The following is a 12,759-nucleotide window of genomic DNA, read 5'->3' as shown; positions in this document are numbered from 1 at the left end:
CTCCTGCAGTGCTTACAAGGTGGTGCACAGAGGGGTCTGAAACTTGTTTCTGCTGGTGACCTAAGGAGTTCACAGTCCACACTAGGCCAGAAGCAGCTCTCGGCCTCTGTGTCGGCAGCGGCCAGCCACACGCCAGTCTAGAACCGTGGTGGTCACCGCCGCGGTGAAGGTTAGTGGCATGCATTTACAAAGTGTCTACAAAAACAGAAATAGGAATATTTGCTGTACTTCCCGCTCTTCCTTGGAGAGGTTCCCTTTGGTGAGCAACTCCCCTAGGGTTGACCCCCTCAGCCCAGGAAGTAACACAAGGTACTCGGGTACTCGTTGCCTGACCTTTCACATCCCTTCCCGTCTTGCCCATCCTCACTGTTACTCTTTGGGCAGCGACCTGTTTGGCTCGCTGAGAAGAAGAGGGGGAACCACCTCGTTTTGAGGGTATAAAGTGTGACGGCACAGCTCTGACATCTCAAGCGCTCTAAGGAAGAAGAGTTTCTTCATGGTTATACTAATGTGAAGGCCTCCGTATGCATTCACATACTGTTTCGATGGCCCAGATAGGGAATTCCTTAACTTTCTTTCTCAGTCTCACCACCCCCCACCCCGCCCGCCTCCCCCCCACAACAACTTGGTAGATGAGATTGTTTTGCCTCATCTAGTATAATCTAAGAATTCACCCTGGTTTTTTTCCATTGTTTCTAGCATGAGCTGAGACACTGTATTTCCAATGAAGTGCCCAGAAGCATTTTTCAGCTAGAGACTAACCTGAGGGCCACGGACTCTGGCTCCACCTACACTATGGCACAAATCAAGTCTGTGGCAGCTTCCTCGCCTCCCATCAAAAGCAACAAAGCTTGGAGCAGGAAGCTCCCCGAAAGCAGAAAATCCAGAAGCTTGAGGAAAAGTGGCACCAGCTCCTGACCTGTAGTAATCGAGTGTGGCCACAGAGGACACCACATAAAAGGTGGACTGGGAATGGCGTGGTGGCCTCCTTCTTCAACCGGGGCAAATCACACAGGCCCCTGAGCCTCGTTTCGCTCCCGTTCCTAGAAAAAGTGTATTTGAAAAAAACTCCCTCCTTGCTGTCATGATACTCCTCACTCCCTTAAGATATACTGCGAGAGGAAACCCCTACTATCCCCTAGTAAGAACTAAAATTAAGGGGACCCTAGAACTAAGTCAGGTGGCCATCACGATGATGGGAAGTTCGGCAGAAGAGAACTGGGTGGAGCAGGGAAGGATCTCAGGCAGTCAAACCCTAGCACAAATAATTTAGTGTTCTTCATCCGATGAAAGGCCTTCAATTTCATCTCTGTCTCCCCCAATTGCCATCCAGAAGGCCTTGGCCACCTGTGGAGAGAAGCGTGCAACACATTTTAGGCAACAGCTACATTTCAGCTTGTTTCATGTGTCAGTCAATATGCTCAACTGATCAAGACCTAAAATGCTATCCTTGCCCTCCAGCCTTCCAGCAACATGTATCAAAACCCTTGAATACCCTGACCCAGGACTTCAACTTCTAGAAATGCATACTGAGTCTAAAATCAGAGTTACGTACAAAGGTGATGGATGTGTAAGGTTATGCACAGCTTCACTATTTATAGAAGCAAAAAATGCACATGGCCTACACGTCCAAAAGGGAAATGGATAAATTAGGACACATTCATACAATGAAATACCATAAACCACATACATTTCCTGCCAAGAGCATGTGTTGCATTGGTAATAAAACAAAACAAAACAAAACAAAACTGGGAGTTTTCCAGCCCAACAGTTAAGAAGGCAAACATCCTGAGTCTCAATGAAAGTTCCATGTCACTCAACACACATTTGAAAAATCTTGGTCTGACTACAGCAATTATATTACTTGAGTGTAAACATTCAATTCGTTCCAAGTTAATATCCAAAGAAAAGTTCACACTAAGACACTTACAGAAATCAACAAGTGTGACATATAATAACAGTAACAGACCTTCTGTAGACACTCAATAAATACCTGACTGATTGTCTCACCTTTTCTGCATGCAACTTTCTTTGCTCGTGAGGAAGCGTCGCAGCCTTGTCTAGGGGGAAAATATATCTTAAGAAATTCATCTAATAGCACAGGAGAGTCTGGAGTGTATGGATGTTGTAATGCTAGAAGATGGGAGATGGGTTTCAAAGACAAATGCTTATGGTGTAGTCATTAGAGCTGTTAGGGAGTTTAAGTCTTCCCGATTTTCCAGATGGGGATGATGTGAGTCAACTGGCAGGGGTCTTACTGATTCCAGGTTAATGAGACACACTGAAAGAAACTGAGAGAGGCAAGAGAAGAAGGGCAAGTAAGAGGAAAGAGAGTGGAGAAAGAGGAAAATTTTCCCCGGGGAACTTCTACCAACAGAAGATGGCATGGTCCCCCCGGAGCCAAGCTTCTCCAGACAGCTGACACCAGAGCATGGAATCCAATCAGCGGTGACCAAACAAAATCCTACCATGTAAAACAGAGGAGCACCAGGACGGGAATGTGTCAGATGCAATGGATCCAATTACCTTTCATTTCCTTTAACTTGGAAAACAGTCTTTCAAAATTCTCCAAATCTCCTCCACCAGTAGTAAGACTGGCTAATTCTTGAATATCCAGATCTAACATGGGATCTGAAAAAAGGATTTGTCACATTAGTTGCCACATATCACTTACATATGTGCTAAATACGCATACAAGGCAATCAATCCTAGCTTTGACGGCATCATCACTGGACGAGTACTCCATGTGCACCGTCTTCACTGCTCACAGTGCTTCTGCCTGCCTGGCTGCTGGCGGGCCTTCGTGAATGAAAAGGAGCATATTCTAGCCTTACAGCATTACACTGAGGCAAAGAATATGGCTTCGTTTCAGGGATGAGAAAACTAGAGCTCTGAGTGGAAGTGACTGGCTGGCTCCAGGTCACAGCTAGTGTGAGCTCGGATTCTGACTTAGGTGTTTCCAACTCTAAAGACCACACTCTCCACTGAGGTGCACTGATCAACAGTAAGCGTCTGGAATTTATGCCGTATCTTCCTGTACAACAAATATTTTCGCATCTATTACTGACAACCACCATATGAGGTGGTTAGGACAGACCTCAATGTCTGCAATTTATACGTGGAGAAAGCTGGGTTTAAAAACGAATTCATCTAAAATTACAGTTATTCAGAAGTAGAGCCAAATCCTATTACTACAAAGCCTTTATTATTTCTACCGCAACCTATTACCTCTTCATCAAAATTTGTTTTTAATCAGAATTCTTCCCCATTCTCCACTCCATACCGACCACCTCTATGATGTCTTCCCTAGGCATCCCAGATCACAAGCCTCCTTCCCTAGATTTCATTCCATACTTCGTGTTTCTAGAACTGTCTTGGCACTGGCACATGCTACTTTGCATTCTGACACCTCTCCACATTACTGAAATACCACCACAGTACGAGAGAGCTCACCTTTGTGTCTACATCACCGAGTGCTTTAATTTATGTAATTCCTTTTCATTTTTGCAACAGCATTGTTAGGAAGAATTTTCTTTTACATAAGGGGAAACTAAGGCCCATGGAGGCTAAACAACTTACTCGTGGTCATCTCACCACTAGTGGTAGAGCCATGATTGGAACCCAGTTGTCCAGGACCCCAAGCCCATGACTTTAAGCATTATATCGCAAGGCCTGTCTCCACATTTTTAGGCTGTAAGCTGCTTGAAGACAAGGACAACTTCTAATTCTTTGCATCTACTACAATGCCATACAGAGAATTTGGTGTTAAAAATGCATTTTGGTTAATAAATTCGCTTCGGACAAATTTCAATGGACGTTTCATGTAGGCAGTTGACCTACAGGGCTGGAGATAAAAATTTGTGATTTATCTGTGTATAAATGGTAACTGAACATAGAAGCACTTCATGCTTAAATATAGATTTGGCAGAGGAGGGTAGATGGAGTGATAAGGGATGGCAATATGTGAAGGCTGGGTAAAGGAGGGTCATCTATCAAAGAAAGAGAAGGAATAACCAGAGAGGTAAGAAGAAAACCAGGACATGTGCTGGGTGAGCCAAAGAAAATGTTTCAAAAAGGAACCGATTCACAATGTTGAATGCTGTCAAGAGGTTAAGACAAGGACTGGAAAATGTCTACGAAATTTAGTGGCATGGAGGTCACTGGTGAGCTGTTTCAGTGGCAAATGGGACAAAAGCTGAAGAGTAATAGTGGGTGAGGGACGGAAAGAAGTTCAGTAGAGAGGAGGGAACTGCGGGGTTGACAGATGTTTTACCTTTGTTGGTTTGGTTTTGCCTTTTTTTAATTTTGACATAATTTCGGTACTATCAAAAAGTTACGAAAATAGTAAGTTCCGCCTTCCTCCCCTGGCATTAACATCTTATGTAACTAAAGGACAATTATGGATGTCAAGAAGTTCAAAATGGTAAAGTGCTATTAACTAAACTACAGACTTCATTCAGACCTCACCAGTTTTCCCACTAATATCCTGTTCCAGGATCTTACACAGAATTCAGCTGTCAGATCTCTTTAGTCTTCTTCAAAGTGTGATAGTTCCTTAGACTTCTGTCATCCTTCATGACTTTGACACTTTTGAAGAGTACTCGTCAGTTATTTTGTATCATGTCCCTCCAACTGGGTTTGTCTGATGGTTTCTTATTAGACTGAGGCTATGCCCCTTTGGCATGAAGACCACAAAAGTGACGTGCCCTTTCAGTGCCTCCTGTCAGGGGACAGGTGATGTCAGTGTGTCTTATTACCACTGATGTTAAAACTGGTGTCCGCCGGGTGTCTCCAGTGTAAAGTTACTATTATCCTCTCTGTACTAAATAAATATCTTGGGAAAGATACTGTGGAACATGCAAGCATTGTGTCTCTTCTCAAAATTTCATCTCCTAAGTTTATTAAATTTTTTTTTTTCAACGTTTATTTATTTTTGGGACAGAGAGAGACAGAGCATGAACGGGGGAGGGGCAGAGAGAGAGGGAGACACAGAATCGGAAACAGGCTCCAGGCTCCGAGCCATCAGCCCGGAGCCTGACGCGGGGCTCGAACTCACGGACCGCGAGATCGCGACCTGGCTGAAGTCGGACGCCCAACCGACTGCGCCACCCAGGCGCCCCTCATCTCCTAAGTTTAATGTTCATTGGTGGATCTTGGCCACAACGACAATTCTTACTGTGGTGTGTCGCTAATGATGATTTTTCTTTCCTTCATTCCTTCTACCTTTATCAGAATTCTTCCATAAAGAAGAACTTCCCTTTTTTCCCTGGTTGTTTTTTTACTCAGTTATTTCTTATGCTAGTATGGATTCAGATATTTTATTTTATTCTGTGGATTACAGCCCAATACTAAATTCATTTTTTTAATGTTTATTTATTGAGAGAGAGAGAGAGAGAGAGAGAGAGAGAGAGAGAGAGAGAGAGAGGCAGACACAGAATCGGAAGCAGGCTCCAGGCTCTGAGTTATCAACACAGAGCCCAACGCGGGACCCAAACCCACGACTCATGAGATCATGACCTGAGCTGAAGTCGGACGCTTAACTGACTGAGCCACCCAGAGCCCCTACTAAATTCATTTTTGCTGGTCAAATTGTTCCAGAATGAGCCACAGGAATCTCTTTCAAGTTAGTTCTGGTACCCTTTCAACATGCTCCCTTTTTTTTTTTTTTTTCTTCCAGTACCTCCTCACGTTCTGGCCCCACAGGATAACTCTAGGCTCATCCTGCATTTTTCCGGTCTCTAGCCTTGGAATCAATCACTTCTCCAAGTGACCCTGGATCCTTTTATTGGAGGATGGTATTTAAAAACCAAGATCTAATGCTAAGGGTGGTGGGGCACCTGGGTGGCTCCGTCAGCTAAACGTCCGACTTTGGCTCAGGTCACGACCTTGCGTTTTATGAGTTCAAGCCCCGCGTCGGGCTCCGTGCTGACAGCTGGGAGCCTGAAGCCTGCTTCGGATTCTGTGTCTCCCTTTCCCTCTGCCCCTCCCCCACTCGCTCTCTATCTCTCTCAAAAATAAATATTAAAAAAAAAAAAAAAGAATTTAAATGCTAAAGGTGCCAACTGCTATTGGAGTATGGTGCTTCCAGGCCCTCTCAGTGGAAAGCGGTAGGACGCGTACACACGTCTCTCTCTATTGCTCTAGCGCAGAAGTATGCCGTCACGCTAACACCTTCAGTTCCAGCCCAGTACCAAACGGTGCATCCCGCCTTCTTCTTTCCTTATGTGACTTCTTTCTCGGACAGTGAGAAACCTAGCTCTCATTATCTATATTTTTTTAATTTTTTCAACCCTGATACATCTAAAATATATATTGTGTCAGGATTTCTAAACCATACTCCTGTGAGCATCAAATGTATTAGGCAGAGTTCACTATTTCTGTTCAGTTCTGTTTTTAGCCTCATGGTATTTAGTCAGATGCTGTTTCCCCATGTTATTCAGCCAGTTCTTGTCTTCCCTACCTCTTCAGTGTGGTTACTGTTGTTTGTTTTTGGTTTTTTTTTTCCCATGACAGAGACTTTAGCACATCTAAAACCAATAGGAGAAGGGCACCTGGGTGACTCGGTTGGTTAAGCGTCTGACTTCAGCCGAGGTCATGATCTCGCTGTTCCTGAGTTGGAGCCCCACATCCGGCTCTGTGCTGACGGCTCAGAGCCTGGAGCCTGCTTCAGATTGTGTCTCCCTCGCTCTCTCTCTGCCCCTCCCCCACTCATGCTCTGTCTCTCTCTCTCAAAAATAAACACATTAAAAAAAATTTTTTTTTAAATTTTTTTTTTTTTCAACTCTTTTTATTTATTTTGGGACAGAGAGAGACAGAGCATGAACGGGGAGGGGCAGAGAGAGAAGGAGACACAGAATCGGAAACAGGCTCCAGGCTCCGAGCCATCAGCCCAGAGCCTGACGCGGGGCTCAAACTCACGGACCGCGAGATCGTGACCTGGCTGAAGTCGGACGCTCAACCGACTGCGCCACCCAGGCGCCCCCAAAAAAAATTTTTTTAAACCAATAGGAGGGACCCAACTAAAAGACAAGGTTGAATATATGAAAGAGAAAAGAGATTATATGTAATTTTTCCTTCTTTATATGTTTCTATTTCCAAACACTTAAGTTTTCTACCGGACTATCTTCTAATCAGAAAGTGTTTTAAAAGCTGCACATGGGCAGCATGTGGTGGTGGCATCGCGAGAACGCAGAACTGTCCGCAGTTCCACAACAAGAGAACATTTTACAGTTATTATCAACCACATCCCGTGGCTTTTGGACATCTGAGTGGATTCGAGTTTCGGTTCCAGGACCCTCCTGTTAGATGCCCTTGGACAAGTTATTAAACTGCTCTGGGCCTCAGCGTCATCTCCATAAAATAACTTTTCTGCTGAACTTCATTACCCAACACAGGAAAGTAGATATAAAGGAACTTTAAAAGGATGTGCAAGGGCTTATAAAGTTGTATTATTCCTGTTACCATCAATTCTGCCAACTGTTAAATACTATGAAAAACACTGGAATATGGAGATATAAAGCTGTTTCACCACCTGGTTCTGTCTGTCTCAGCTAAGATGATCTGGATCAGGATCCTGCTGAGAGAATCAGAGAGAAAACGGTACCCGCAGATTGCTTACATGGCGATTCTCCCTCCCTCGCTGACAGCCATCCACCAGGCTCACGTTCATTGGGGTACACAAGCCATTTTCTTCCCTTGTTCATCTTCAAAGTCAATTTCCCCCTCGATGATGTATGTCCCACACCTATTCAAAGTTCCACAGAGCTGTCTCCTGGCAGCCAAAGGAGGAACTTACCCACGATGCTATCTGCCTGGGCATCTGTTGTGTTAGATGCACCGCCCCGATGATCCAAGAGAGATTCAGTCCTAGCTGCTGCTGGCAAACGGGGCTGCTGTTGAGGGAAATACACACAAGCAGTAATTTAATTGCAGGCTATTTCAGAACTAAAGCCAAAAAGGCTCACACTTCCACTCCCCGGTTGGCTCTAGAGAAGCAATAATGGGAGCTAGAGACAAAGAGAGATGGAAGAAGGGTTGATGTCACATAAAAAAAAAAAAAAAATCAGAGGCTAAAAATTCACTAACTCAGGAGTATTTTCCCTCAAGGAAAAACTAGAAAGTGTTATGATTCTGCTACTGGCTATTAAAACGTGGTTTTTTGTTTGCTTTAAGAGCCATGTTTTATTCAAAATGCAAAAATCAATGTAAGTATATCTCAAAGAGCTCAAGACTGATGAAAAAGTTGCCTGGAAAGACCACATGGCACTGTGTCATTTGCTCTTGGTTCCAGCAAGCTGACCAAGGCACACTTGGATCAAAGACCTTGAGGACACAGGGTTGAAGTCAGACTAGGAACTTCACTGAGGACAGGGACCCTGCCTCTGGTTTGTACGGGGCCTCGTACATGGGAAGTATTGAGAAAGAACCATCAATTTTATTTCATAAAGATCTGCAGGCAACTTTATGTCTCAAGGAAATCCTAGCACGCTTTTTAAAGTACGTTAGCCCAAAAAACCCCATGGGGGAGCCTAAATTGTGATCATCTTGAAAGGGCTTACTGCTTTAATGCTGGACCAGCCTCCTCTCAACAGGCACCAGGCACAAGAGGACTGTTTTAGATTCTCTTTTTATCCTTGTTTTAACTATTTTCTGCTGCCTCTTAAATGGAAAGGAAAAAATGACAAATGGTGTAAAGAGTCATAATGACAAGGAGAAATTAAAACCAAAGGATCCAGGAAAAATCTTTACCTCTGAGTGACGCATCTCTGCTGACCCAATGCTATGGTTTGCTCCAGCCAATGAGCTGAGAAGGCTAAAGCCTTGGTTCCTATCTGAAAAGAAAACAATCCAGTCACGGACATTTGTTATTTACGTTGTAAAGTGTTAAAATGACCGTGATAAAGACACAGTGGCTATTTCCTCATTATAAAAGTTCTAACTATAAAAACTGTTACTCTGGGACATTAGGAATTTATAGATCTTTTTAAAAAAAAAATTTTTTTTTTAACGTTTATTTATTTTTGAGACAGAGAGAGACAGAGCATGAACGGGGGAGGGTCAGAGAGAGGGAGACACAGAATCCGAAACAGGCTCCAGGCTCTGAGCTGTCAGCACAGAGCCCGACGCGGGGCTCGAACCCACGGACCGCGAGATCATGACCTGAGCTGAAGTCGGCCACTTAACCGACTGAGCCACCCAGGCGCCCCAGGAATTTATAGATCTTAATGCATGGACTCGTGCTTGCATTTTCTTCATACTTGTTATTTGAAAATATGAATTTTTTTGGAATAAAAACTTAAGAAAATAGTCACCAACAATCACCATACTCTCTCAATTCTGAATAATTTTTAAAACTCACAGACACAGGTCCAGGCCAAATATAATGGCAGGTCCACCACAACAAACAAGACCACTCAGTGGTTCTTTTGCAAAGGTTAACAGCACTCATGTTTTAATAGTCACTATGAACCAATATGGCAGTGTTTCAAACGGTGTTTCAAATGTTCAGAAACGTTTACAAAAAAGCAACACAGGTGCGTTATCATCAGGTGAAAAGGAGCATGCATGCTTTTTAAAATAAAGCTTTCATTTTGTAAGGGATAAGGACTCCCTATACTCTTAATGTTTGTATTTACAATGGAGGACAAATCTGGAGCAGAACATCTAGAAATGACGACAGCCCTAGCGCCAATCACAGCTTCCTCAGAATCACCTGGAACACCTATTAAAACTAGCCTGGTATTCAAGGACCCTATCTCAGACTCACTGAAGCAGAATCTCTGGGGCAGACACCAAGGAAGCTGAACTTCCATTTCTCGAAGTTTACTTATTTATTTATTTTTAGTGATCGCTACGCCCACCGTGAGGCTCAAACTCATGAGCCCAAGATCAAGAGTCGCACGCTCTTCCAACTGAGCCAGCTAGGTGCCCCGAAAGCTGAACTTCTCACACATACTCCAGGAGAATCTTTGAAGGACAGGGATCAGGGAAGTCGGAAGGACAAAAAGAAAAGAAAATCACTACTTTAGAGTAGAAGGCGACACCCACAATCCAGGAGTCTAAAGGTACAGTTGTCAAAAAGCTATCTTCCTTCCCCTTGCCTTTCCTCTATCTGTCCCTTCCCCGGACCCATCCTCAGCTCTTTAAACCACCTAGAGGTTCCTAGGTCCTACCCCCGTCGTGTGAAATCTGTTGCCAGACAGTCACACAGAGGTGCTGACAACAGAGAGACACCTGCCGTCTCCGTCCTTCGACACCACAACGACCGCACATGCTAGGCCGCACAGCTTTTTCCAGCTCGGCCTCTCACCCCGCAGGTACCCTGCCCGCTGCAGGACCTGTGTGGGCGCTGGGCAGCACCAGGGGCCTGTTGATTTTCTCACACCGTATCCCAGCGTCCACGTACCCCTGGAGCCCCTTTTACCTCCTCATCCAACTCGGTCACTCTGCCAGGAACACGCCAGGCCAAGTGCTCGGGTGCGTCTCACGCAAGGACCAAGCGCTAAGGTGACACCAAGGAAGGCAGCGGAGACCCAGAGGCTGAGAGAAGTAGATCCATGTGGTGTCTCACGCCGATGGCTTCAGAGAGCCTGGGATATTTGGTCCAATGTGCTATAGATTTTAAAGCAGTTGTACACAGTTCAGTGTTCTGACAGGGATTCTCCATGTCACGGAGCTCTTAGAGTAGACTTGAGGCTCTTTGTACAAAAGGCAGTACCTGAGTAATAGGGTACTGCTGTAAGAGAGTCCTCACCTCTGTTACTGGAAATACAGTGGGCCTGCGGTAATCTTCAAATCCAATTCACAAATCCCTGCCTATTCTAATTCCACGGCTTATGTTTTTCCTCTGTTGGGCATCACCTAAACTTGGCAGGCCAGGCTGCAATCCATGAAGACTAAGGCAATGTTGTGTCAACTTAGGCATATTGTTTGATCAAAACAGTCTGTTAAAAGTCCCTCGTTCTTTTTTTTTTAATGTTTTTAATGTTTTTATTTATTTTTGAGAGAGAAAGAGAGACAGAGAGAGAGAGAGAGAGAGAGAGAATATGAATCTGAAGCAGGCTGCAGGCTCCAAGCTGTCAGCACAGGGCTGGACTCGGGGATCGAACTCACGAACCGCGAAATCATGACCTAAGCCGGAGTCGGGCACTTAACTGACTGAGCCACCCAGGCACCCCAAAGTCCCTCATTCTTTATAGTGGCTGCCTCCAAGGAGGGGGTCTGGGAGGGACAGGAGTTAGAAGAGCCAGACTCATCACTGTAGATCACGAAAAAGTCTGAATAGTGGGAAGAGAACTGGGCTCCAGGTCAGAAAGCTTGGATTTCATTCCTGGCTCTGCCTCCCCATGTGATCGTGGGCAAATTAATGAATCTTTCTGTGTCTCAATTGTTTGATCCGGCAAATAAGAGGAGTGCTATATTCATGGTTGTGAAGGTCCTTTCTGCCCTAGGTGTCTGTGATTTTATGAAGAGGTACTCTTTCGCCTCTCTTACAGTAGCTCTGAATTAGCTGGGCTTTTTAAAAAAATTACTAAATAGAAAAACAAGAACCTTAAGTTTCCTAATCCTTTTAAGGTTCACAGATGACTACGAGTTTATAATCAGGTTTTGGACTAATTATAATAAGCTGGAAGGACTTTCGCTCAGGATTTTCTTATAAACAACGGAGAAATGTAGTCAACTGACAAGAGAGTTCACGATGTTCCCCTGCTTATATTTTAAGGAGATCAGAAACATAGCAATTGTCATGATTAGAAAAGCAATTCATTCTTGTTTATACAAAGCGGATCGCTCGCACATTAATGTTGCTCAAAAAAACTTGGATGATATTTTATCCACCTACGGCTTTAAAGAAACTCAGTCCTGCCTAGTTCAAAACGTGTTTAGCAAAATTCTGCCCGTGTGCACCCACTGTAAAACCATTCTCATAGGAAAGGATTACATAAATCTTTTCTTGTTTGCCAGATTTTTCTCCCCAGGACTCAGGGCATGGAAATATCATCCCTATTAAGAAGAATTTATTTCTTTAGCAGGTAGTTGTTGAAATTGGCTTTTGCCCCTCTCGTTTTATCGATGCCACAAAACACTACACCAGGAAGGAATAAATTAATCCACTTACTGAACGGATTCTTCTGGAGCTTCAGAGCTAGAGAAAAGGGAAGTTGTTAATGGTGGAAAACAAATTCTTCTGGAAGGCACAGTAAGTATATTAAACTCTGGTCCTAAAAACATCTAATTCCATTTCAGACTACTCAATTGGCACCTGTGGAATACTAGATTTTAAAAAGGATAGTCATGAAAAACTCTAGTGGTGCTGGTCATTAGCACAGAATTCTTACACAAGTGTCCGAAACAGAGCTATGGCCTCTAGAATAAAGATTTCATGTGCCTTGGGGAGGAGCTTCTATTTATATATTTATTTTTTTAATAAGTTTCCAGAAAATTTCATATAGATGACAGTGTCTGGGTATCTCTTCATAAATCTAAAAGCACAGGATTTTGGGGACGCTTGGGGGGCTCAGTCGGTTGAGCGACCAACTTCGGCTCAGGCCATGATCTCACAGTTTGTGGGTTTGAGACCCGCGTCGGGCTCTGTGCCGACAGCTTAGGAGCCTGGAGCCTCCTTTGGATTCTGTGTCTCCCTCTCTCTCTCTCTGCCCCTCCCCCACTCATGCTCTGTCTCTCTCTCTCTCAAAAATAAAATAGAAACATTAAAAAATAAAATAAAAGCCCGGGATTTTTATAGAAACGTAACATGCA

General features: G+C 44.1%; 1 protein-coding gene across 1 annotated transcript in view; it reads right to left on the bottom strand.

The window, feature by feature from the left end:
• Positions 1–705: 705 nt before the first annotated feature.
• The window catches only part of AAGAB (alpha and gamma adaptin binding protein), a 54,668-nt gene continuing 42,614 nt past the window's right edge, over positions 706–12,759 (bottom strand). Inside the window, exons 6-10 of the mRNA XM_047074904.1 lie at positions 8,749–8,831; positions 7,796–7,892; positions 2,527–2,631; positions 2,011–2,060; positions 706–1,347 (exon numbers count right to left, since the gene is read on the bottom strand). Coding sequence (XP_046930860.1) covers positions 1,270–1,347; positions 2,011–2,060; positions 2,527–2,631; positions 7,796–7,892; positions 8,749–8,831 — 413 coding nt within the window. The 3' untranslated portion in view covers positions 706–1,269. The remainder of the gene's footprint in view (positions 1,348–2,010; positions 2,061–2,526; positions 2,632–7,795; positions 7,893–8,748; positions 8,832–12,759) is intronic.

Source organism: Lynx rufus, unplaced genomic scaffold (genome assembly GCF_022079265.1).
Source record: "Lynx rufus isolate CCGP_SWC_20201006 ecotype Redwood Valley unplaced genomic scaffold, mLynRuf1.p SCAF_13, whole genome shotgun sequence".
Classification (NCBI taxonomy): Eukaryota; Metazoa; Chordata; class Mammalia; order Carnivora; family Felidae; genus Lynx; species Lynx rufus.
This window is presented reverse-complemented; position numbering and strand designations above follow the sequence as displayed.